At 47.0% G+C, this 23,490-nt stretch overlaps 1 protein-coding gene across 1 annotated transcript in view; it reads right to left on the reverse strand.

Annotated features, from left to right (window-relative positions):
- Positions 1-205: 205 nt before the first annotated feature.
- RGS9 (regulator of G-protein signaling 9) overlaps positions 206-23,490 on the reverse strand; it is a 31,937-nt gene continuing 8,652 nt past the window's right edge. The window contains exons 2-17 of the mRNA XM_019473190.1: positions 22,349-22,445; positions 19,616-19,666; positions 19,339-19,445; positions 18,522-18,573; positions 17,430-17,488; positions 16,959-17,035; positions 15,130-15,211; positions 14,671-14,733; positions 8,480-8,509; positions 7,749-7,810; positions 5,302-5,415; positions 4,187-4,302; positions 3,624-3,711; positions 2,956-3,094; positions 1,830-1,915; positions 206-377 (exon numbers count right to left, since the gene is read on the reverse strand). Coding sequence (XP_019328735.1) covers positions 206-377; positions 1,830-1,915; positions 2,956-3,094; positions 3,624-3,711; positions 4,187-4,302; positions 5,302-5,415; positions 7,749-7,810; positions 8,480-8,509; positions 14,671-14,733; positions 15,130-15,211; positions 16,959-17,035; positions 17,430-17,488; positions 18,522-18,573; positions 19,339-19,445; positions 19,616-19,666; positions 22,349-22,433 — 1,383 coding nt within the window. The 5' untranslated portion in view covers positions 22,434-22,445. The remainder of the gene's footprint in view (positions 378-1,829; positions 1,916-2,955; positions 3,095-3,623; positions 3,712-4,186; positions 4,303-5,301; positions 5,416-7,748; positions 7,811-8,479; positions 8,510-14,670; positions 14,734-15,129; positions 15,212-16,958; positions 17,036-17,429; positions 17,489-18,521; positions 18,574-19,338; positions 19,446-19,615; positions 19,667-22,348; positions 22,446-23,490) is intronic.

Genomic DNA, 23,490 nt, shown 5'->3' on the forward strand with positions numbered 1-23,490 from the left:
GTTCCGGCAGCACTCCCATGCCTGACATGCCTGGGAAGTGACATCTGCTGCTCCAGAAGCCATGGCAACATGCAGGAAGCAGGGTGCTGGCAGAGCCGGCCTGGGAAACTTAAAGCAGCACTGACACCTTCAGGAAGGGGAGACGAAGCTCAACACCAGCCTCGGCTTGTCTCTTCCCTGCGCTGTGCCCTGCGGGGCTCAGAGCCTACTTGGGAGGTTCATTCTTGAGCTGGCTCCTGCGATCCAGCTTGCTCATGACCTGCGTGATGTCCACGGTCGTGGCGGCTTCTTTGGCTTTGGCCTCTTCCTCTTGCTGCCTCAGGATGACGGGGCTGGGGCTGGAGCGGAGGTGACGGCGTCCGAACGGGAAAGTGGAGCTGGGCAGAGAGTGAGAGAAAGAAGCAAGGCGTTACTGGAAAGTAGAAGGGCACCAAAAACTCACCCCTGGTAAGCAAACTTACCAGGGGGGCAAGCTCAGACACAGAGATGGATGTGCCACTGTCACCCGCACAACAAGGAGGAAGCACAAATGCGTACGAGATGGTTTAAAGCAGGACTTGGTGACTCAGTGTCACACATCAGCTACAGAACTGCTAAAAGTGTAAAGTCAGTCCTGTTCCTGGTCCTTGTGAGGAACTCCAGGGCCAGGAGATAGAATGATAGAATGATAGAATCATTAAGGTTGGCAAAGACCTCTAAGATCATCGAGTCCAACCGTCGACCAGTACTCCTTTTCTTTCCTGTAAGCATTTGCACGTAACTAACCCTCAGTGTGAACCCAAACAACTGCCATTGGTGGAATTTTTTCTAGTCTCCTCAGTAAGATCATGATAGGGACCAGTATGTGTGTTTCTGGTGTCTGTGATACCCCAAAAAACACCTGCTACCTGCTTCAGCAAAGCCATTACCAGCAGCAGTGGAAACACGTGTTAAGCCACCTCTGGATGAGGTACTAGCTCTTTAGCTTACCCAGGATGCTGAGTATTGTGTCTCCAGAACAGGCACTGACAAACATGAAGGTAGTCACCAGGGGTCAACCAGGATCTGCCAGCGACCTTGTGATGTGTGGCTCAGGGAAAAAGTAACCAAATCCCAGGCAAGTCAGCAGGAGGGTTTTTTCCACTGACTTGAAATGGGCTTTAGATGAAACAATAGTGTGAAAGTCCGTGATTCCTCTTTCTTGCTTGCTAGGTTGACGAGTGGAAGAGGAACAAAGCAGCACACCACCCAGTCTGGCTCTGACATTGCACGCTCAGCTTTAAGAAGCAACTGCAGTTCAAATGGCCTAAATTTGCTATACAACCTTCATCTTGGTCAGGAAAAAGCCGTTTCAAGCCTGCTCCTTCTAAGTCTGTCTACCTTGTGCCAGCAGTCACTCGCAGGTAAGATGCTGTTTGCTCCCATGTGGCTGCCTGTCACCTTCACTTTGCAGGGGGTAAGCGGCTCTGTCCAGGCAGAGCTGAGCAGAACCCATGGAGGACCCTGCGGTGGCTCTGTCTTCTCTGGCAGCCAATGTTTCATGGGTGGGAGTTGTCCCATGCCCAGTACATGGTGCTCTCTCCTTCCAGGAAAGGAGCTATAAGTAACTCGACAATCATAGCCCTTCTAAACAGACCCATCGTCAAGTCAATTCTGACTGCACACAAGCCACTTCCAAAGGGCTCACAAACAAACAGCATAATCAGTCTCAAAGCAAGGCATCTTCTTAGAAAAATTTTATTTAATTAAGCAAACATCTAAATCATAGTAATTTTGCTGCAACTCAGGCTTTTTCTACCCTTGCTACAACAAGAAAAACAAACCGCACAATTACATCCCGTTTCACTTGCCTTTTTTTGACAGCCTCTTGTGGCACAACAGCCTTGGCCAGCATTTCCTTGTATACTGGAGACTTTAAGTAGCGACCATAGGAGTCCTACTAGGAGAAAAAAAGAGAAACTGGTAGTTATGGGCTGCAAACACCCTTATTAAAATCACCACCAAATACAGCTGCTCAGGAGCCAGGGAGGCTGGGAACTGGATTATCTCCCCCAGCAGCCCAAGGGACTTTGCATCTTTCAGGCAAATGTAGCTATTTAAACCAATACCCTTTCATCTTGGTGTAAAATTCCCAGGATTTTCCATCTCACAATAAAGCTTCCCAGGTAAGATCCAGACCAAAAGGTCTGAACTGAGCTTAGCCCAGGCCAGTGGTGTCTCACAGTCATTGCAAGGTGAGGTGCTCATGTTTCAGGAGACGAACTTTTCAGCAACTGTTGAAAGTCAGCATAGTTCTGCTGCTTTCAGTGTCAATATGCATTAGAGGCTGCTCTGGCCCATAATGCTCCTTCCTGCTAAGTGTATTTTGTATCACTCATAAGGAGGAGTTACGGGTTGTTTGTCGTCACCGTGATCTAAGAAAGCCATGACGTACTGTACGGTGACATCAGCCCGCAGTCTGCTGCACCAGTCAGACCTAAAAAAGGGTGTCCATCAACATAACTGCAGAAAAATGTGTGAAAAACCTCAGTAAAATTTGAGATGGGCCACGTCTGGTTATGGTCTTGGTACAAAACTCATGCAGTTATATCACAATTGCTACTACCTTTCCCATCCACTGCTGAAATCCAGTTGGATAAAAGCATCCTACCATAGGGATACCTGATGTGGCACACAAAGTGGTACTGAGTGAAGTTAAAAGATTTGTTCAAGCTTTGAATGAGCTGGTGACCAAGCTGGCATTAGAAAGTAGGACTTCCAGCAGACACCTGACCTCCACCACCTTGGGGACATGCTGCTTTAGAGGGAAGAAGCAGCAGCAAAATACAAAGGCCTGAACCAGTGCTTGCTTAAGTCAGCAAATTTGAGGGATTTTCAAACAAAGGCCACTTGAAAGTGACAGCTGATCGCACACAAAGGCATGGAAAGGCCCAGAGAACTGGAATCCCCCTAAGGCTTTGGAAACAAATAACAAACCTTTTTCATCAGCATGTAAATGTGGGTCTGAGCAGCATCTAAAACATAACGATGAGGGTGCTTGAGGCCTTTGACCGTGATGCCCATTGTTGTGCCATCAATGTTAATCCAGCGCCTTGCTCCTGGAGCCAGGAAGAGCCTGCAAGGAGGAGTAATCAACAGTGCCATTAACAACTGGAGAATTCCTGGAGACTCCTCTGCCTGTGCATGAAAGGGAAAGTTCCTTTAGCTCCCCACTACAATTTGCTGTCCTGATCTTGGGCAGTCAATCTCCTCTTCGACAGTACAACATGCAGTCACTTCCTCTTGCACTGTTAACACACAATATAAACCAAATTTTAGCCCACAGGAAGCAAAAAGGGTCTCTCCACTCTCCTCGTGGCAGCCCCAAGATCTTTGCTATTCCATACTTCTATTTAAATTACATGCTAAGGCCTAAATGTAATAGTGGAGAAGAGAGAGGAAAAATAACTATATAACAAAACAATACCTATGGTTTCATCTTCACAAAAGCTCCTTTCCTACGTGGGGACATAGGACAGCCACGTTTGATGACAGCTTACAAAGAAAAGTCTCAGGAATAAATCATTTGGAGAATGACAACGTGTGGAAGAAGGTGATGGGACTCACGTACAAAGAGTTTAAGAATGTAAAATTATCACACTCACTTGTAAATTTCCTCTGCTTTTTCTTTGACCTTGGATTGGTCTCCATACTTGAGATCCTCACAGGCTTCCCAGAAACTCAGATTCTCTCCTGCGAAACAAGGACGCAGTCAGCAGAGAGCGAGACTGAGGAAAACGCAATCCCATTTATTAACTCCTAAACTGAGTTTGTTTGACTCAATATGTGTTGGCCCCAATTCAGTCTCTCCAATTCTTACAGCCACCTTGAAAATCCCCTTGGGACTGAAGGAGGAAAACGGGGAGAAATGACACCTGTAAGAGCTTGTGAATTCAGCCAGTTCCAGCTTGCCTGGGAGCCGTCCCCCAGCACAGGGAGTGCCCTGGACTGTATTTTGTGTCCTGTGCCACTAGATGGTGGCACTGGCTGCGCAGCCATTGCCTCCAAAGTCACTTCTACTGCCTTTACTTTGTGACTTTGTCATTGTCTCAGCCCAGCTCACAGCACCTACTGCAAAGGCATGGATTTCCACCACTGCTCTGTCTCAGCTGTGCAGCATCCTGCTGTGTGGCCTAGGCAGGGACGAATAGAGACACAGCAGACCCACCGCTGAACTCCTTCTTCAGGAAGAGCTGGAAGTTCTGCCGACCTTTCGGGTCCCGTATCAGCTCACTGAAATTGAAGGCCCATCGCTCCACACGCATTCTGGTGGGGATTTCCACTCTGCACAGGTTGAAAACAAACAGCACTGCCAGTTTCATGTGGCCCATCTAATTGTCAGATTAATTAAACCCAAAATGCCCTCTGCTGGAACGCCAAGAGACCTCTCAGCACTCTCTGTTTTCCAGAGTGCTGTAATGATCTCCTGAAGTCAGCCCACTAAGTAAGCCATAATTAAACAACTTGGTACACAGTGGGATGAGGATTTATCTCGGATTTATGCTGCTCTCACAATGACAGCCCAGCTTTGCCGGAGGTTTGACTCAGTCCCGTTCTGGAGGAGGCACTGGTTGTTGCCCAAAGCTTTGCTTCTCATAAAGGCATTCTGTGAAGGTATCCTTTGGGGCTGTCTAATGGGTTATTATCACTCTAACAGGATTGCTGGTCTCAAATGAGAACCAGTAATATGTTGTATGCTTCAAGCCCAGAGATGCCACTGTATAATTAGCAAATACTATCTGAATGGAAAACCAAGGGAGACCTCAGAGAAGGGATGGACCACCAGTATGTGCCTCCAACTCAAACTCTCTCCTAAGAAAGCAGCCTGAGGTGTGTGCAAAGACCAAGGGCCAGTAGTTGAACCCTGAATTGCTACACCATTGGCAGCACCTAATTTAGCAAGGTGAACACTAAACCAAGTGCTATACCTGAGTGTAACTAGTCATGTTCCATTCCTGTGCTAGTAAAAGTAGACTTTACTTATCCAAGGGGAGGATTAGACCCACTCAGCAGTGGCTGAGTGCATACTCCCATCATCAGTTTAGGAATTTCTGTAATGTTAAGGAAGGCTCCACTTGAAGAAGATAATGCTGGAAGTTCAGCATGGAATATTCCCAAGAGACAGTTTCTTTAGCATGGCCAAGCTATGTCAGAAAGGGAACACTTCCCTGCTCATGATCAGAGACCAGATATCATGACGAAAGCAATGGTTCCCTTTTCTGATTTCTATCAGCATAAAGGTCAGTGTAAACCACAAGCTGGCAAGAGAATACAAATACATACAGTTTTGCATTGAGATCCCAGAACTCAGGGTCATCTATTATCCAGGGGTTGCCGGGGAGACATCCAGACAGGATAGGATCATTGGAGAGGAACTGCTCAGAGTACTTCACAAGCCTGCAAGTAAATCCAACAAAATCAAAATATTAATTCGCAAACAGAATTGCGGCCAGCCCCATTGCAAATAAATGGTCGCACAGACTATGGATATCTTCAGAGATGCAGCCCTCTCAGCACGGGGATCTGGAATGTGGCCCCTGCCTTACTAGAAAAACTGATTCATTAGCACAGTTAACCTTTTCCATTTCCCAAACAGTAATCTCCCAGTTGTCTTCCAAAGCACTGATTTTGCCAGCTCAAGTGCTCGGAGAGACAAGACTTTCTTCCATCACCTCCTTTGCCTCTTCATTTCAAGGAAGTGGGACTAAGCTCCCAAATGGTTTCCGTCTCCTTCTCCAGCCAACTGGCAAAGGCCTGATCCTGTGCTGTTTTGTGCCACACATTACAAAGAGGAAAGTGCCAGAGAAGAGGAAAGCAAGCGCTGTATTTGTTCAGGGTGGGTTCTCCACAGCCTTCCCGTAGGGCGTGGGAGAGCACAGGGAGCTCTGGGAGAGGTGAAGGAGTGCTGAGGGCACATCCCAGCTTCTCCTTTCCTCTGCTCACCTACTGCACGGCTCATTCCTCTGCAAATGAGTTTGAGGGCTCAGCACAAAGCAAAAATGTCTCTATCCTAGCAGGAACCAGACAAACACTTCTCCTACCTTCTAAGTTGGCCAGACTTGTAATTACAACTGATTTCACTAATGTCCTGGAATTTTAGCTTTCTCCTCCCTTTTTCATTCTTGAAAAAAATCATCTGGTTTCTGTGTTTAAAATTCCTTCCAGGCCAAACTGCTTTCATGTGCTCAAAGCTGGGAGCGCACTGTCCAAGGGCCCGTTGCTAACAGGCACCTTGGCATATATCCTGCAATTATACAATGCTACTGCACAAAGCATACCACAGGTTTGGCACAGAAGTGCTCGATCCTATCTTCTCACTGGAAATGCCAAGGCATTCAGCACCTGCATAATTCACTCCAATCCATATATTCTAATCGAGCTACAAATCTAAACCTGTCAACTCAGGTAACGTTACTCTGTCCTTTTAATGATTAGTGCTTTGCAGCACCTCCTAAATCAATACAATGCTCTGATGCATGCACACTATCTAGTTGCTGCTCTTATCCTCATCAATAATAATTTGATTTGGACCCAATCCTGCAGCTGAGATGGAGATCCAAATTTCCTGAGGATTTTTTGATCTAGGTGATACGCATTATCTGTCAGAAGACTAGGACTAATGTGTGAAAAGCTCCATTGCCAAACAGTTAAGCACCACAAAATTCCTGGAAGGTAGTCAGATGTCCCCAGCTCCAGCTCACAGTCTGGAAAATTGAGGCAGAAGAGTTTTAAGTGGCCTGGGAGTCAGTGACAGGTGAAATGAGCAGAACCGCTGGTGCCTTGCAAGTTGTGGTTCTCAGAAGACAGCACTACTTCCCAGACTCTTCCTCCCATTTAATTCATCCACAACTCTCTTCTCCCAGGGAACAGGCCTGAGCACCTTATTTATCTCAGATTCGATATGAATCTCTGGGTGGCAATGACTATGTAAAATAGGCTGGTGGTGTGGACTGCACCTCTAGGCAACTGGCCAGCACATAAGATTCCAGGTAAGAAATGCCTGTGGCAAATGCACTAATGGCTAATGCTAGGACTGGGAGCTTTGCACTTAATTGGCTACATCAAGAATCTGATCAGGAAACACTCCCACTGAGAAGAGGAATTGCTAATTAATTGCTTGGACATTCACGGAGAGGTGTGTGTTCCTTCATAATACAGAATAACCAGAGACTCCCCCAGCTCTGCTGCCTTCTGATGAGCATCACCATACAAGCAAGAACACTCACTGGGGCTGAATCCAGCCCAGCAGGCTGGGGACCAGGGACAGGAGGGTCAGTCTGTCTCTGCTGCTTACTCATCCCGCACAGGAACAGGCACAGGACGGACACAGCATTGCATCCTCGCAAAGCAGCCTCCACACAGCTGCTTTTCCAGACTGCAGAGCTGTGCTGGGTCCCAAGCGCCACAGTCCAGTTCCGATCAGTCTGAACATCTCTTGATTTCAGAGGGAATCTCAACTGCGAGGCTGGCACTGCTCTACAGACATTCATAGCAAAGCTCCCCTTAGCTCTGAGGGAGACTCTTCATCATGACTGGGACTCTGACCCATCCTCCGCCTTACGCCTCCTGGCCCAGGCAACACACAGCCCAGACAGCACAAACACTGCGTGTGGCCACATCGATTGCCCTGACTGAGTCACCAGCTGCCAGAGCAGATAGCTTAATCATCTCATTAGGAGATGAGCACTGAAGACTAATTAATGTGTGGACAGAAGGAAATCAGAACTTACCCTCCGAGAGAGACAGAAGATTTCACTCTGGACTTCATGATGGCCTGCTGATAGTACATGATCTGAGAGGGATCAGACATGTCCATGGTTAGGAGCATGGAGATGTGAAGACAAGGCCACCTCTATCTGAACCTCAAACATGCCCTCTCCCAGGTAGTGAGGCTAACTACAACAAGGACTGCCTCTGCCCTAATTATTGGATGTCCAAGGAATCAGAGAATCCCTAAACTGTCTTAGTAAAATGGCTGTTTTCACTGACCTTATTGCAAATGTCAGAAGAGCGTTTTGCAATGTGCAAGTAACTAAAAAGCACTCCCCATGCTATATAAAAATTGGATAATAGCTACCATTCTAGGCACCTACAAATGCTCTGGATGATTTAGCATGTAATTATCATTGATCCTTGGCTGTCTCTGCACTGGCACCGCTGGATGTATCTCCTATGATTTCCCCACCGCTAATTCTGATCTATTGGATTTTAGCCCTGGTGTCTGTCCTTGCTTGAGCCTTCCCGTCACTGGGAGAGCTGCTGGCTGCCTGCAGTGCAGAGGCAGGAAATGTCCTGAAAGCACACTGACCAAAAGCTCCATGGAGCAGAGACTCTGCCAGCCAAACCCAGGCGTTTTCGAAACTGCTCATTCCCTGTAAAGGGGGCTTTAAGCCTCCATGCAACACTGATGTAAGCAATACATACAGGATAAACGCCTAGAAGTGAGGGAAGGACCACTTACCTCTCTCCTATAAACGTCCATAGTTTTTTTCTGTAAAATAAAGAAACAAAACCCATTAAATTGGGGTGGGTGTTTTCACTTGCCTTTTTTGAGACATGAAAACACCGTTGCAGGGCTGCTGTTGTGCAGCGCTCTCCCATTAATTCTCATTACAATTAAAATCAAACACAGCAGCTCAGCTAATCAGGGTATCATCAAAGTTAAGAGCATCCACACACCGTAAATCGTTCCATTAGCTGTATTTACTGTTTAGCATTGCTTCTTCCATCAGAGGCTGCCTGTATGCCTTCAATTAAGGGGTTATTCTAATGGAGCTAAAATAGATTCGTTTACGAGACACAGATTAGATCATTCAATATAAGCTAAAGGAGACAGGAACCAACACATTGCAAAATATAAACACCACAATTAAAAGCCTCAGAAGCAGTATCTGCTGTGCAAAGGGTGCTTACGCTGTGATTTGAATAACTCAGACTATGTTACATGTCATCCACAAATGAGCAAGCAATTGAAGGCAAGAAATTAACTGCGGGGTGTTTATTCACACAGCTTCCTTTGAAGCACAGTTACTTTGTGTGAAATAAACTTGAGGAGGGAGAAGGAAAGACAGGCTAAGTCAGGGATGCTCTCAGCAAGCCTTTAAAGGCTTATGCAGTGTTTCAGTTCTTCATCTCCCGTTTTAGCCAACAAGATCTGCATCCCAGAATTATTCTATCAAACTAACCCTGTGGCAGACATGGGTCTGCAGAATGCCTTGGTGAAGTGCAGTTTGTGAGCGACGAGGGATGAAGCATCTTGTATCGAATGCCACGGGCAGCCTGCTTCTCCCATCTTCTCACCAGAAAACCTGCACCCTGAGGTGCCCCTATTTTGGGAAAGGCAAGACGCTCTCCCAGGGCTGCTTTGTGAGGGGACCATCGTGGGGACACTGGTGCAGATCTGCTTTTGTATTTTAACCATCGTCACTAGTCCTGCTCAGGAGGGAGAAACTATTCTCTATATGGAAGAAAAATATGCACATTTTGCTGAAACTTGGTTGATTTTGAGAGGGCACACTCACCATTTCAGCAGCAGGAGCCAGATATGCAGCAGATCAGCCAATCTGTACAGCACTACCATGAAGCCAGCCCATCTGATCCTAACACAGACCTAGCCTGGCCAGTGTAGTACTAACAGAAATCCTTGCTATCGCATTGCAAAGGGAGGAAGCTTTTTCTGCTGGAAATATCATGACCGGCTCTGAATGACTGCAGTGGGGACAAACTCTCAGCAGGGACAAACAGGAAAGCAAACAGTAGCTGCACCAGCAGCAATGCTCTGCTGGCCACACACAAGGAACTGCGTGCGAGGGGGTAAGGGCTGACACATCAGGGGGAGGAAGAAGCTCTTGGACAACAGGATCATTGGCCACAGGACTGTACAGCCTCACTTGCTGATTCAAAGCCTCCTGGAACATCTTATAAGTGATGGAGGACACACGGAGTAAAGAACAGCTTTTCACCCTGTAGCTGTACCCCTGATGCCAGGCCAGCTTCCATGCAGGCACCATTTCTTCCCCCCATTTCTACAGTGTCATCATTGTTTCAGATAGACTGTAGAAATGGGAGGGAAGAAAAAAAACAAATCACCTGCTTGTGCAGAGAAACTCGCTGCATTTACTGTCCTAGAAGTGTCCTCTTTAGAGAATTTTGTTTCTGTTTCAGGCCAGCTATTTCCTGCACAATAGGAGTTCACTATCTCCTTGGGGAAACCTGAGATACAAACCAGGCCCCATCAGATTTACAAGTGCCAGCTGAACTGGCACTTCCATTTGATGGAACTTAAGTGTGGCTAGGGCATTTACTTTAGGTAAATCAACACGTTAAAAATCATTAGATGGTTTTAAAAGGCCCCTCATTTCTTCCTCTGTTTCGTCAAGTGGGTGCCTCAGACAGGCCTGGTACAGTGGGGCGAGGAGGGGTGGATGCTGGCATAATGGCTTGAAGGCAGCTCACGTGGCAGTAAAGTTGTGTTATCTTCTACAGGGGTCTTAGAGGCAGGCAGCACACCACACACACACGAGACAAACAGCTGGTGGGAAAGAGAAAAAGAACTCAGTAAGTTAAATGATATGTAGAGCAAGGAAGGCGTGAATTAAACTGCCATCACTACAGAAAAATTTTATGTGGGCAAGTAAAAATCAAAGCTAATGCCATGTCTGCAAACAGGGAAAGATTTTTTTGAAAGTGCATCCTACACCCTGCCACAGCCTGAGCACATAGGTCAGCGCTCTGGACAGCTTGTCCTGAGAAAGCCAAGGGGCTTTGCTGGGGTGCTCCAGGGTGGGGAGGGGATTTGCAAAGGCTCGCACAGAAAAGGGGGCTATGGCATGAGAAGGGCTGAGCATCACTGAGTAGTGGCACACTGAACTGGAGTGGAATCAAAGAGGAGCCCAGCGCTGAACACCCTATTGAGGGCTGCAGGTGCTGGCTGTGTTCAGTCCTTTCCAGTTCTCAAATCCACAGTAACTGGGAAGGATCTCAGCTATTTCACCCCAGGGCCACACATCATTTAATTTCCCTTTCTCCCACAGTGCTCCCATGACCAGTTTCCAGCTTCGCTGCTGGTACAAGGGACCCTGAATACTCCCCGTGTCCTATTGAGCACTGCCAGTTGTCCCCGCCATCCTAGCCATCCTTACCCACTGCTACTGACAGCAGCAATGCCAAACTGCCCTGTACCACCCACCCACCCTCCCTCATTTGGAAGGAAATAATATTTGGAACAAGAGAGTCATTTCTTATAATGAGATTAATTTTGCAATGCCCTTAACGAGTGACTTATCACAATTACCGCGGATAAGCTCCCCAGCCCTGCAGGCTTCAAATCAAAATGGCAATTAGTGAGAGACCTCAGTCTGTCTCAGGCAAGTGCCGTGAGCTGTAAACATCCTCCTCCCCGAGACACACAACAGCACTTGGACACCCTGCACGGCCTCGTCACACCCCGCTGCCAGCAGCTGAGCACTCCCCATGCACACAGGCAGCGGCTGCAAAGCTCAGCTGGGAGCCAGCCAGGACCTGCTCAAGAGCCCTGTGTCTGGAGCCGATCCACATGGCTGAAGCCACGAGCTCCTACAAGAGCTGGGGCATCTGCTAATTTCCAGCTAACCATTTGCATGGACCTCCTCTGCTCTCAGTGTGGGTCTTCCTGACCACATTGTGGTCATTATGTTTTTGCCTGTCTGGCCACCATTCAGTGTTTACAGAGGCCATAAACAGCGGGATAACAGCTTTTGTGTGTATGCCTAGATGGAGCTTGGAGTGAAGAACAAGCACAGGCCACTGTTATCCAGAACTCATTTTGGACCAGGGCACTGCAAATCATGCCCACACTCTGCCCTGAATGCCACAGTGCTCTCTGTCTGTGCACACAGCTCAGCAAGCTGTGAGGATGACCACGGGGATCCTGCACAGAGCACCAGCCACCGAGCACGAGGCAGTGCCAGCACAGCTCAGCCTCCCTTTGCAGCTCCCTTTATTGCAAAAACCTGTGGACATTGCCTCTCTGACACTGCAGTGGCAAACAGCACTCTGGCATGCACACAACTCTGTTTCTGTACACACGAACACCTCTTCTCGGGTGCAGGTGTGGGCCTTTCCCTACACACAGCCAGCTGGGAGCCCTGCACGCCAGAGGCAAATTCTAAGTCTAGCATAAGATCATCTCAACATGCATCTCTACTGTGCTGGTGCTTCCAGCCCAACAGCTGGAAATCAAATCTGTAACAGTCCATACGCCCAGTTTCATTCAAATTGCCGGTTTTCCCCTATCTTGTTTATCTGCTTCTGACCCTGTTATTTCAAAAGATGTGATGGATGCAGCAGAAGCTATGCATTTATCAGGCAGCCAAACTGACAGAGACTTATGAAATTAAAGGCCAGCAATGACTACGATGATCTGTGGCTGATTTGCTGCGTACAACAAGCCAGGGCATTTCATTCAGCAGTCCCTGAATCTAGCGCAGTGATTTTTGGCTAAGCTAAAGCACCTTTCAGAAAGACTCTCTGGTTACAGAAGGCGGCAAAAGCCGAGTGTGTACCTGCAGGCGAGTCAGCAGGCTCTGGCAGTTGCCTGGTAACTCTCTAAGCAGTGAGGCCCAATCATGAGCCTGAGACCTGGGTAACAAAAGGCTAAAGCATCCCTTAATTAGCTGTTCAAGGGATGGCTACTTCTGCCTTATTCCTCCTGCCCAACTACAACTCCTAACTCATTATAACCAGGAGGGATGCTCATGGGTCAGTAATAAAAGTCTCTTTCAAAGGAGTGCGATGTTTGGCTGAGCACCTGTTTATCCCCAGAGGACTCTATCAATTAAGGAGGGAGCAGCCCACCAAAGGGTCTGAGCCAAGTGAAAGAGAGATGTTCATGCCAATATCAGCTTCAAAGAAGTCATTCTGATGTCAGAAATTAATTATCACCGGGAATATTTTCTTTCTCAGCTGTCAAGATAAAAGAAAGCTAATTGGCCAACAAAGTGAAGCTAGATTGAGCATGAACAGACAGAAATCAAATAAATGGGCACTGGATTCATGCACTCATTTTCTGCTCTCATCGTTTCACCTATGTCAGAGCCAGAGGCTGGGCCCACAGAAAACATCAATAAAACTCCACACTGCCTTCAGCAGGAGTAAAATACGGCCAACAAAGCACAGTCCAGCTCAGCATTTACTGGCAGAGCTTGGGCCATCCTTTCTGCTCACCAAAGGCTGTTGAGCCACAGGTGTTTGAGAGAGCAGCCTGCAGAAATAAAAAAAAAGCTCCTAGTCCAAAGGTGGCTCTACATGGGCTTTTGGCTGTCTAGTGTATTGTTAATCGCTCTTTCAAAAGCAAAAAGAGGAGCAAGAAGAACCTTCCCTCTTCAGCTCAGCCTCCAGAGAGGAGGCATAACTCAGAGATCAGCTTAAAGGAGAAAGGCAGTGAAGTCACCCCAAAGCTGGTGTCGTTTGGCTCATGCCCTCCTTGGAGTCTCTGCTGACGGGAGGAATCGACCATCTCTCTATGTCCAGGGTGGGAACTGAACGGAGATCCCTCAGCTCACTTCCTCTTTGCTACCAAGCAGCTGGCAGATGGCTACGGGCTTTCAGACTGTTTGCAAACCTAAAATCTCCTTCCATGTCAGCTGTAAAACTGTGGGCGAGAAGTTGGCTTACTCCTCTTTTCCATCCCTCTCCCTTTCCTCCACTCCTTTTCTCTTAAAAAATAAAAAAAAAAGAAAAACAAAGAAAAACAAAAGGCTTTCGGCAGCTGCTACTTACAACAAGAAAAAATAAAATACACCCCAACCCTACATTTTGCTCATTTTCAGTCTCTATAGCAACAGAACACAGTTGGCCAAAGCAATTATCCTGCCTCTGGCTGTTGAGATGTTTAAAGGCTGTTACAAAAATGAGAAGTTGTGGGAATACAGTGAGTGCGATTGCAGTAACATTTGCATTTAATTGCTGAGAGACACTGACTTCACTTCCAAGTGAACACCATTAAGTGCACAAATGCAGGATTGCTGAAAAGGATTGATGAAGAAAGAGACGAGCAGCTCCTCATCCACTGACTGCATGTCTTGTTGTGGACTCTGAACCAGTCCCACCCAGTTAACAGCCTCCACGGTCTCAGTTCATTAATTTTGTTTCTTTATGGTCTAGCTATACAATATGCATTTTTAGGCAACGTTTTGTGTCTCCTATCCACCACACCAACTTCTCCATCTTCTTGCCACACATTACCCTTTTGGAGGTATTCTGTTATTTTATTGTAAACCCGGATCTTTCCTCTGATCCTTTACACTCCACAACCCCCCACAGTCCGTTCACCACTAATAAAAAGGCAGCAACAAGCATCTGGAGGTAGAGGATTCCTTAATGCAGCTTCACCAGCAGAGAAAACATGTCCTGTAGCTAAACACTCACACTAACTGGTGTGGCAAGAAAGCTGACAAAGTACTTTCAAGCCAAAAGATGCTGCCAAAGCCTATTTCGAGGGCCCCACCCCCCGGACAATGAGACAGCTTCAACTTCTGGCCCGACTGGCTGTCACGGCTGAGCTGACTCGCTCAGCCTGCGGTGCCCAAAAAACCACAGTCCTAGGGACATTGTCTGGGTCCTCCCGAACAAATTCAGTAGGTGTGAAAAGAAAACCTGTCTCACCTGGTTTACCTTATTTTCATTGGGATCTGTTACGCGGTCTAATCCATACTCTAGGACATCTAGCATGCCGGGCTGTTATGAACAAGAAACATCAATAGCTTTGTAACTCATTTGTTTTGAAGTTTGTGGTTCACACAAATGCACGAGGAGACCCCTGAGCCCTGAAGGGCTCCACTGCCAGCAGCTCTCAGCCAGCAGTGCCCCGGGGGAACTCTGCCCTCCGAATCTGGCAATGCTCCCCTCCGAGCATGGGTGCTACAGCCGGACCTCCCTCCCTTGCACCTTTGAGAGCAACCAAGGAGAAAGGTGTGGACTCAGGGCAGGCCTGGGCTGACCCCTTCCCCGAGGAGAAGCGACAGGGTGCACAGCCCAGAGGCCATGTCCACAGCCATGCCCTTAGCGTGCGGGAGTTTGTCCCAAGTGGCTGCAGGGAGGCACTAAACCCACACGACAACATCCTCTACTTACAGGAGTTCGGTTCACAAGCCAGTAGGCTCTCTCCTGGCAGTCCAGAGCGTACCTGTCTGCCTTCTTCCGCTCCTTCCCTGCCCTGCAAAGCCAAGAACAGGATTTAACTCTACCAGGGGAATTCACGAATTTTCCTCTCCTAAAACCAGTGGGATGAGAAAGGGGGCACACCTCCAGTCTCCCCTGCCCCGTGGGTCCCAGCCTGACTGCACGATGCTCTGTTGCAGCCTCCTTACCACACCTTACCCCGGCTAATTCTGGACTGCAGATCATGCTGTTCACATGGCCACACATGACTGTAGCTTTTGAGAAATCATCGTCTTCCTGAGCTCAGCTGGGAGGAGACACATCCTCTTTTGATTAGACAGACAGCCCTTTGGTAGAGTTTTACACTAACAACGCACTACTTGTGGTCAGTCCTGCTGCCTCATGTTTATCCATCTCTGATGTCTCTGGGCAGTGTCTGAGAACTGCCACACAGAGATACATCCCGGACATGTCTTGTCCCCGTCTTGCAGTAAAGGGGGGGCATTTCTCACAGAAATGATTTGGAAATGGGGCCAAGCAGTGTTCCCAGGCACTAAAACCCAAAGCACCTCTACTATTAAATAGAAGAAGCACCAGCATGGTTTGGGCTTGGACCAACTAATTCTTTCCCAGACAAGTCCGCAGCACAATTTGGGACTTAGCATGGGCAAGGGAGTATTCCCAAAAGGCTGTTTGCATGTGGCCACCCTGCTGTGGTTAACAGGGTGGATGCGGGCTGTTCTGCACCAGTCTGCCCCAGTATCATCATCAAACAGCCTCAGACGTGTTTCATCTACTAGTTCAGACAGTGTCTCGGTATCTAACTTTAAAACTGCATTTGGCATCTCTTAGCCCATGTCTGACCTCAATTTACAAGAACAACAGTCTCGTGTTTAATGAGACAGTTATCTGATGAGCTGTATTCTGACGACTTGGCTACCATCCCAGTGAAGACAGAAACACTGCTGACAGCAGAGGCAGTGCCTGCTGTGCTGGGAGGCAAAAAAAGGTAAAAGGAATCCACAGAAGTAGGAAAGATCCTATCTCCAAAGGAGTAATCCCATCTCACATGCACTAACTTTCCTGGGAATTTGAAGGATTCAGCTCCTAAAGTCAAGTAATTTTCACTGGGTGCCTAAGTATGCACTTCAGGGTTTTCTCCAGAAGTCCCTGCTGGGAACATTTACTGTTCTTGATTGCAGTAATTGAACCAGACCAATAACAGGTCCTAAGTCCAGTGGCCTGATCCACAAATGCTCATGGACAACCCTGAGCTAAAAGAAACTGTCTCTAATGAGGGCCTGCACGCTGCAGCATCAGACCTCGGTTTCTTCAGGGAGTGACATCAGGTGCAAAATCTAGACCTCCCCCTGCACACTTATGCATGTGCAAAAAACATTTGCAAAGAGGTATGTGCATGTGTCGGCAGGAAAGGCACCCACCCCTGCCTGTGCTCTCACAAACCACACCGATTCCACGTCTTTGGCAGACAAATGCCAGGTGGGGAGAGAAATGCAGGTGCAGCAGGCGAGGGTGAGGCTTTGCAAGTGGGTGTCCAGTCATTTGAAAATGTCTGAAATCCTTCACTCGCAAAGTGTGAAGTGAACAAAGTTCACTTGGACGAACCCTAAGCTGATATGAAAGGCAGGTTTGTTTCACAATCTTGAGGGACACTTGCAAGTTATTTTAAAGCTGCAGTTTATGTTTTTAAACTGTTAATTTAACTGTGTACCAAGACACTGAAGCTCTGCCTCCTCATACCCTCCCCGATGATGCAAATAAGGGAATGCAAGTCAACTCACTTATACTGCTCTTTGGCCTGCATAATAACAAAATCCCACTTGTAGTTTATTTTTTGATTGAGCATGTTGTAATGTTCCTGGAATAAAAATAAAAAAGCTGTTAGTGTGAAAGTTCTGGACAAGGCGCTCCCATGCCAGGGTTTTCTTGACTCTCCATAGCTCAACTAGGCCAGGCTGGCAACCAAGCCAAGAAATCTGGATTGTTCTGAACGTAATTACATGAATTGCAACAGTTCAAAAATACCACTGCAAGGAGAGCAATTATCCCCGTTAAAATTATCAATGACTTCAGAGTATTTTCCTGTACTGGCCACTTTTTCACTTCCAAAATTTTGGCTTTTGACATTGCTGGAGTAACGCCTCATGCAATTGAAGAGGTGATTTTTTGCCACGCTCCATTCATTAGCAACAGAGGGCTAAAGCTATAGCAAACGAGTGGCTTGCAATGGAACAAGTACAACATCTCCTTACCTTTTCATATTCCTCTAAAATCCCTTTCCTCTTAATGTTCTTCTTTGCTAGGTAAATTGCTGTGGAGGGAGAAGCAAATAAGCAGTCAGTTATACTTAGACCAACAAATCCAAGAATAATTAAAAATTTACCCACAGGAATCTTCCTCTGTTACAGTATCTTCCCAGGCATGAGCTCCAAGATCACGAGAGCTCACTGAAGGAAAATGAACTTGGTGTTTTCACTTTGTCGCTGATGCTTCACAAGCCAGTGCCCAGGCTGGGAGCAGCCACACAGAACACACAGTGTGTGCCTTCTGCCAGCAGTCACTCCTCCTTTGGGAACTCAGCCAGGGTTTCACAGGTCAAAGGATACTGGACCAAATCTTTAAGATGTTGAGGTTCTTCAGAGTTTGACTTCCAAGTTTTCCAAATACAGGCCAATGTTTTGTTCCAAGTTCTATTAAAAACATTCTAATCTAAAATGGGCTGTTCTATTTCCCCAGAAGATCTACAGCATAATGTAGGTAAAAGCCACAGAGGACAATCTTGGTATAAACAAATCAGTCTGTGAACTGCACAGCCCACAGGAGCAAACCAAGCTGATCAGCCCAACTTTCATGACCAGCCTTATAATAAAAAGCATTATAAAGGCAACAGAAGATTGATATGGAAAAAGCCATCAGGAAATATTGGGAGCCACTGTGCATTATATAAAGAAAGAACTATCTCTGAATGCAGGGCTTGATCCAAATATACAGGAAGACAGTCTTGGGCTCAGATCCAGGAATACACTTAACTATTCAGGGAAATCTAACCTTATGTTTAAAGTCTTGCATACCCAGCAGAGTATTTCAGATGGATCTTAGTGGAACGTAAGAGAAGCTTAAGCACTTTCTCTCATCAAGGCCACCACAAGGCGGTCACATCCAGAGCATTCCCTCAATTCAGCATTACCAGGAATTATTCACAAAATAATATGAAAGAAAATGCAAGGGCGGGTCATCGCATGTGGATACACAGCACAAAAAGATGAACGGCAAACGGTGCAGGACTGTGTGCACACAAACTGCTTGCACTACGCCTCCTAAACACGTACAACGCTATCACTTACCATAGTCTGTGTCATCAGCAGGCCAGCTCTGCGTGGGCCAGAAATAGGGGGTCTGCAGAAAAACAAGCCTTTCGTTAGTGCACGGTAGCCTTGAACTCATGCCAAGAGGCGCACAGCACCACCTACACTGGAGGGAGATGAAAGTTCTCCTCTGCTATACTCAAAGCCTCAGCTCTGCATGTCAGCTCACACGATGGTGCAGGCCAGCTACAGCAGGAGAACTGAAGTCAGCAGACTGCCATTGTCAAATCCACTCCTGCTCTGCAGTTGGTTAATATGGCCAACCTCTCACTGCTGCCTGAGCATTCAGACTGAGATGCTGGAGCCTAATTTGGCACTATGTGGGAACCAGACTCCTCATTCAAAGTACGAACGAGGATACCCTAATTTGCCATCGTAGTGAAAACAGTCCAACCATGAATCTTGATAACATCCCGTTATTACTGTGCTTTTTGTATATTCATTATTCAGTCTCCCCAGATCATTCTATTTTCAACCAGCGATTCCATTTGCTACTTTAAGACCTGGAAGGGAACGCACATTTGGAAGAAAGCACAGCTATTTTGAAGTTGAACAAGTATGCTAATTTAGTTGAAGGAAGTATATTAGTTTGCCTGTAAACTGTAATCTGACACACAGAACTGGGGAAACTGGCCCGAGGCTTCTCTGTGGATCCCTTCCTCCTGCACATGGAACGATTAGCACGGTTACACAGCATGGCCTCACGACTACAGCTCCTGGGGAATTGCCCCAGCTGCCTGTTTTTAAAACTAGTGCTGAACTCCCTCTCAATGGCTTTAGAGAAGGTGCAACTCACTTGAAACCTGTACAGGCTGCCGTCTGTCTTAAGGGTGAGATTCTTTGGCTCCTGAAGAGGGTAGATGTATCCATATTTGACAAACAGGTCTCCCAGGTGGAGTGCCTCTGAAAATGAAGAAGGCAGACGTTTTGATTGCACAGAAACACTGCACTGGAATTTAAAAGTGAGCTGCTACTCAGGAGAGAAGAATTCATCTAAAAGGTTTTATCTATGGAGACCTTAAAGTTTTACAACTCAAAGCTGAAAAAGCCTCAATTTTTACATTTCTACCCACCTTCCTCAGTGATCTGCAAGCGTTGGAGAATCCACTGCAATATATCATTACCTGTAAAGCAAAGAAAATGTCAGGTGCTTGAAATTGGGAGTGTGCCAAAATCCATGGGCCAAAACGAGACCTCTCCAGTCCTCACCCCTCACTGTGCTCTGGATCCCACTGAGTGCACAGACCCCTTCTTGCAAACATGCTTTCAAACGCACCACACGAGAAGCAGCAATAAAATGCATTGCCGGTCTCTCACTGGCCATGCTGTCATTCAGGCTTCCTCCTGACCAAAGAGGCATCAGTCCCTGTGAGAGGGAGCCCGAGGCAGGCAGTGACCTCAGGATGGCACAGCGTGAGTGTGCAGAAGCACACATGGCCTGAGCAAGACTTAAACCCTCATCATTGGCTTAGAAAGGACTTAAGCAATGCAACGGCTTCCACGCCCAGCGAGGGTGAAGTGCCCCTTGTTTTGCACCGTCTTGTCTTGAAAGATTCACTGCAAAGTATCTCAGATTCACAGAGCACGGTCCTGTCTCAGTTTTATTAAGAGACCAGTGACTGGTCCTCTCGAGTCCTTTAAGAGACACGACTTTCAGTGCAGAACGGATGCCCGAGTCTCAGATCCAAGTTGTAGTGGTCACAGGACATATCAAAGGGAAACAAGATTTCTGCATTCACAAACACTTCATCTCTCCCAGTTCTTTTGGTGGGGTGTGGCCAGTCGTACCCATAATCAGCATAAACTTCCAGCAGTTTTAGTTTTATGTTCTGCGGGGGGAAATATCATGAACCTCCTTCCATTTAAACAGGGCAAAAATGCACTCATTCCCTGATCAACTATCGGTCTTTTCCTCCAAACGTCCCCTAGGATTGCAGATTGAGGTGTTGACCTTTCTTGACATTGCAGTGATGACTTAACTTTCTAATAGGGGCTCAGAGCTCTTATCCTACCGCCTGCTTCCTGAAATAGATTAAATTAGAGGATTATCTCATCACTCATTTCTAGACAGCTCTCTCTGTAAGCCTTTTCCCCCAAGGTGCGCATTTAACATGAAGGTTTATTTGCCTTTTCTGTTGTGAGCCATTTTACTGACACTGAATTTAACTAGTTAGCTTCCTGCACATGAAGAGCCAAGCTCTCTTCAGTGGATCTGTATCCACTGCTCTAATGTCTTCACCATTCCCTCACTAAACATGAATCAATCTCTTTTGCAACACCCAGAAGCCAATCAGTATATACGCAACTTGCGCAGCACTACAAATATCATAGTTTAGAGAGTGATGACTGCCACGCAAGGATACTGTAAGTCCCTTGCCTATCAGAAGTTGACTAGAATTTATGACTTATGCAAGAGGGAACTCGTAGCAATTCCAGCTAAGGAACCAGAATAAAGCAGACAGCACGCAAAGAGGATGAACACCAATAGGCATCTTCCCTCCACATCACCTAGCCACGGACTTTTAGGAAGTGGTATTTTACACTGGCCAGACATCAAGAGAAGTACTTGTTCCCCCTGCACTTAATCTAGTTGGCACGTTATCTTCAGTACAGGGGAAACTTTTCTGCAGTGCTGCCTTAACTATTCGCTAACAGCTAGGGGCGGCAAGGCCAGATCCTTTGCAGATGCAAAGCACTCCACCAAATTCAGCTGCATAATAGCTATGTAAGCCAGGATATGGTTTGTACTGTAATGCATGGAGGGTGCTGCTGAGAACGAGCTTCAGATGTCATCTAAGTTCTCCTTACCCTTTCACTGACTGACTGTACCCATGGGCAACTGACTTCATCTCAGTGCCTCTGCTTCCTCATTTTTTAAAAAAATTGGGGCAAACAACACACAGGGCCTACTGGGCTTTGCAAATACAGTGGGGAAAAATTAATCTATTTGGCTAAGTTGTCTCCTGAGTTGCCTGGAGCAAGCTCACTGCTTTCAGTGGGAGTTTGTGTTCTGGATTTCAAAGTGCTGCAGAAAGACCAAAGCAGGAGGAGGAAACTTTGGTACAGTGTGTGTGAATATTTATAGCGGAGGATGCTTCACAAGAGCTTTTGTGGAGGTTTGGAGAACAGGGAAGCAGAGGTACTGATAGTGCCCTGTGAAAGGAGCTAGCAGGCACAAAGGAGACTGCGATAAGAGCTGCCTGTAACGCCATACGTGACACAGTGCAGCACAGCTCCCTGTCTGTTTCTTCTTCAGCCTGCTTGAAGGAAGAAAAGCTGTCATTTAGAGGCAGAGAAGTGGGTTGGATATTTTGTTCTTTTCCTGTGTACCGAAGAAAAATGATTATTAGCAGAAAATGTTAAAAGGGAGACTAATTGTTTGTTGTTCATTTCTGAAGTTCAGTTTGACTCCAGTCTGCCTATTTTAATCGGATTTTAATATTTATCCTTATTTATGATCCAGCCCCACCAGGAATACAACAGGTCTGGAGGCTGAAGCACCTATTCACCTGTATGCTAAGAGAAAGCAAGGTCACTTGAGTTAAACTCATGTGAGACAGCTAAAAGTGCATGATTATCAATCTCTGTGTGTCTGATTCAAAGAGCTAGGAGTGAAATGACACACGAGTGAGAATGAGATAAAAGGAGCAGGTATGTTTCAAAGGATGTACGGCGAATATTTTTGGGAACGCGGGCTCCAGTATGCACCCAGGCAGTGGTAACCCTGGGGTGGCCATGGGGTCCACACACAGCTTTTCTTTGATGAACTTCCTTGGCCCAGTCCCTTTCCCCGGCGAAGCTCTTACCTGCCACAGCGTGTGGGATGTTTGTGATCATCACCCTCTGTGACTGCGTCTTGATGCCCGTGTCTGGATTCTGCATCTCCATCATAAGTGCTTCAATCTGCAAAGCATGGCAGGGACAGGACGCATTACAGGAGTGGACAGGAGGGAGCCCCAGGACCACCGCAGCTCTGGGCAGCATCCCAGAAGGGTGTGCAGTGGCATGCCACTGGAACAGATGCAATGGCCACAGTCCTCTCCAAACCTCCCCTTTCCATTAGAGATGCCACCTCCAAACCATGTCAGCTTTCACACTGACTCACAGTGTCACTCCCTCCTACAGAAGTCACACACACAGCCGGGGTTAGCAGACAAGGGACAGGATGTAACCACTCCGTGAGAGCTGAGCTAAAAAAAAAAATATTTAATTAAAAAAAAAAAAAACCTCTGCTACCCATAAATGTGTTTCTCTGGCTCAGTGGGCTATTTGCTGGGGCAATAAGAAAGAAAAAGGGGGGAGGAAAAAAAATCTTTGCTTCTATTGCACAAATACCCCAGCTGTGCACAGACTTGTAGATACTGCACCACGCACCAAGAAAATAAGCTATATTTTGGCTGGAGACCAAACAGCAAAGGTTCTGTTTCTGGTCTGCAGATAATAACCAGACAGGACTTTAGAAGAGCAACAGGAAAAGCACACCGCTTTGCTCCAGGGCTGAGCAAGAAGCTCAAACCCAGGGGAGATGAGAACAGCCCGTCCTTTGAGAAAGCACAGCCACCACCCGAGCCAAGGCTTTGAAAAGCTGGCCAAGGACCGATTACAGCGGGGACCAGAATTTGCGTGTGGGAAAGCAGACTGCAAACACAGAAATAGAGCCCAGCTCGTAGGAAGGAGGTGTCCAAGGGACTCTCTGGCCGTTCTTGTGGACGGATGCACCCACCCAGGGTCTTAGCCCCGTCTGTGGGCAGCAAAACTAAGTCCCTCTGGGGATGGGGCAGAGACACACCATCCGGAGAAACTCACTCACCTATCTGGCAGCATCTCCTGCCTTTGATTTCTGAGGGATGCCAATGACTCGTTTGTAGACTCACTGCCTAAGTTTTTAACAGATCATGTTACGGAGGATGAGTCTCACCCTCAGGGCCAGAATTTTTTTTTTCTCTCC

This window comes from Aptenodytes forsteri, unplaced genomic scaffold (genome assembly GCF_000699145.1).
Source record: "Aptenodytes forsteri isolate BGI_AS27 unplaced genomic scaffold, ASM69914v1 Scaffold86, whole genome shotgun sequence".
Lineage (NCBI taxonomy): Eukaryota > Metazoa > Chordata > Aves > Sphenisciformes > Spheniscidae > Aptenodytes > Aptenodytes forsteri.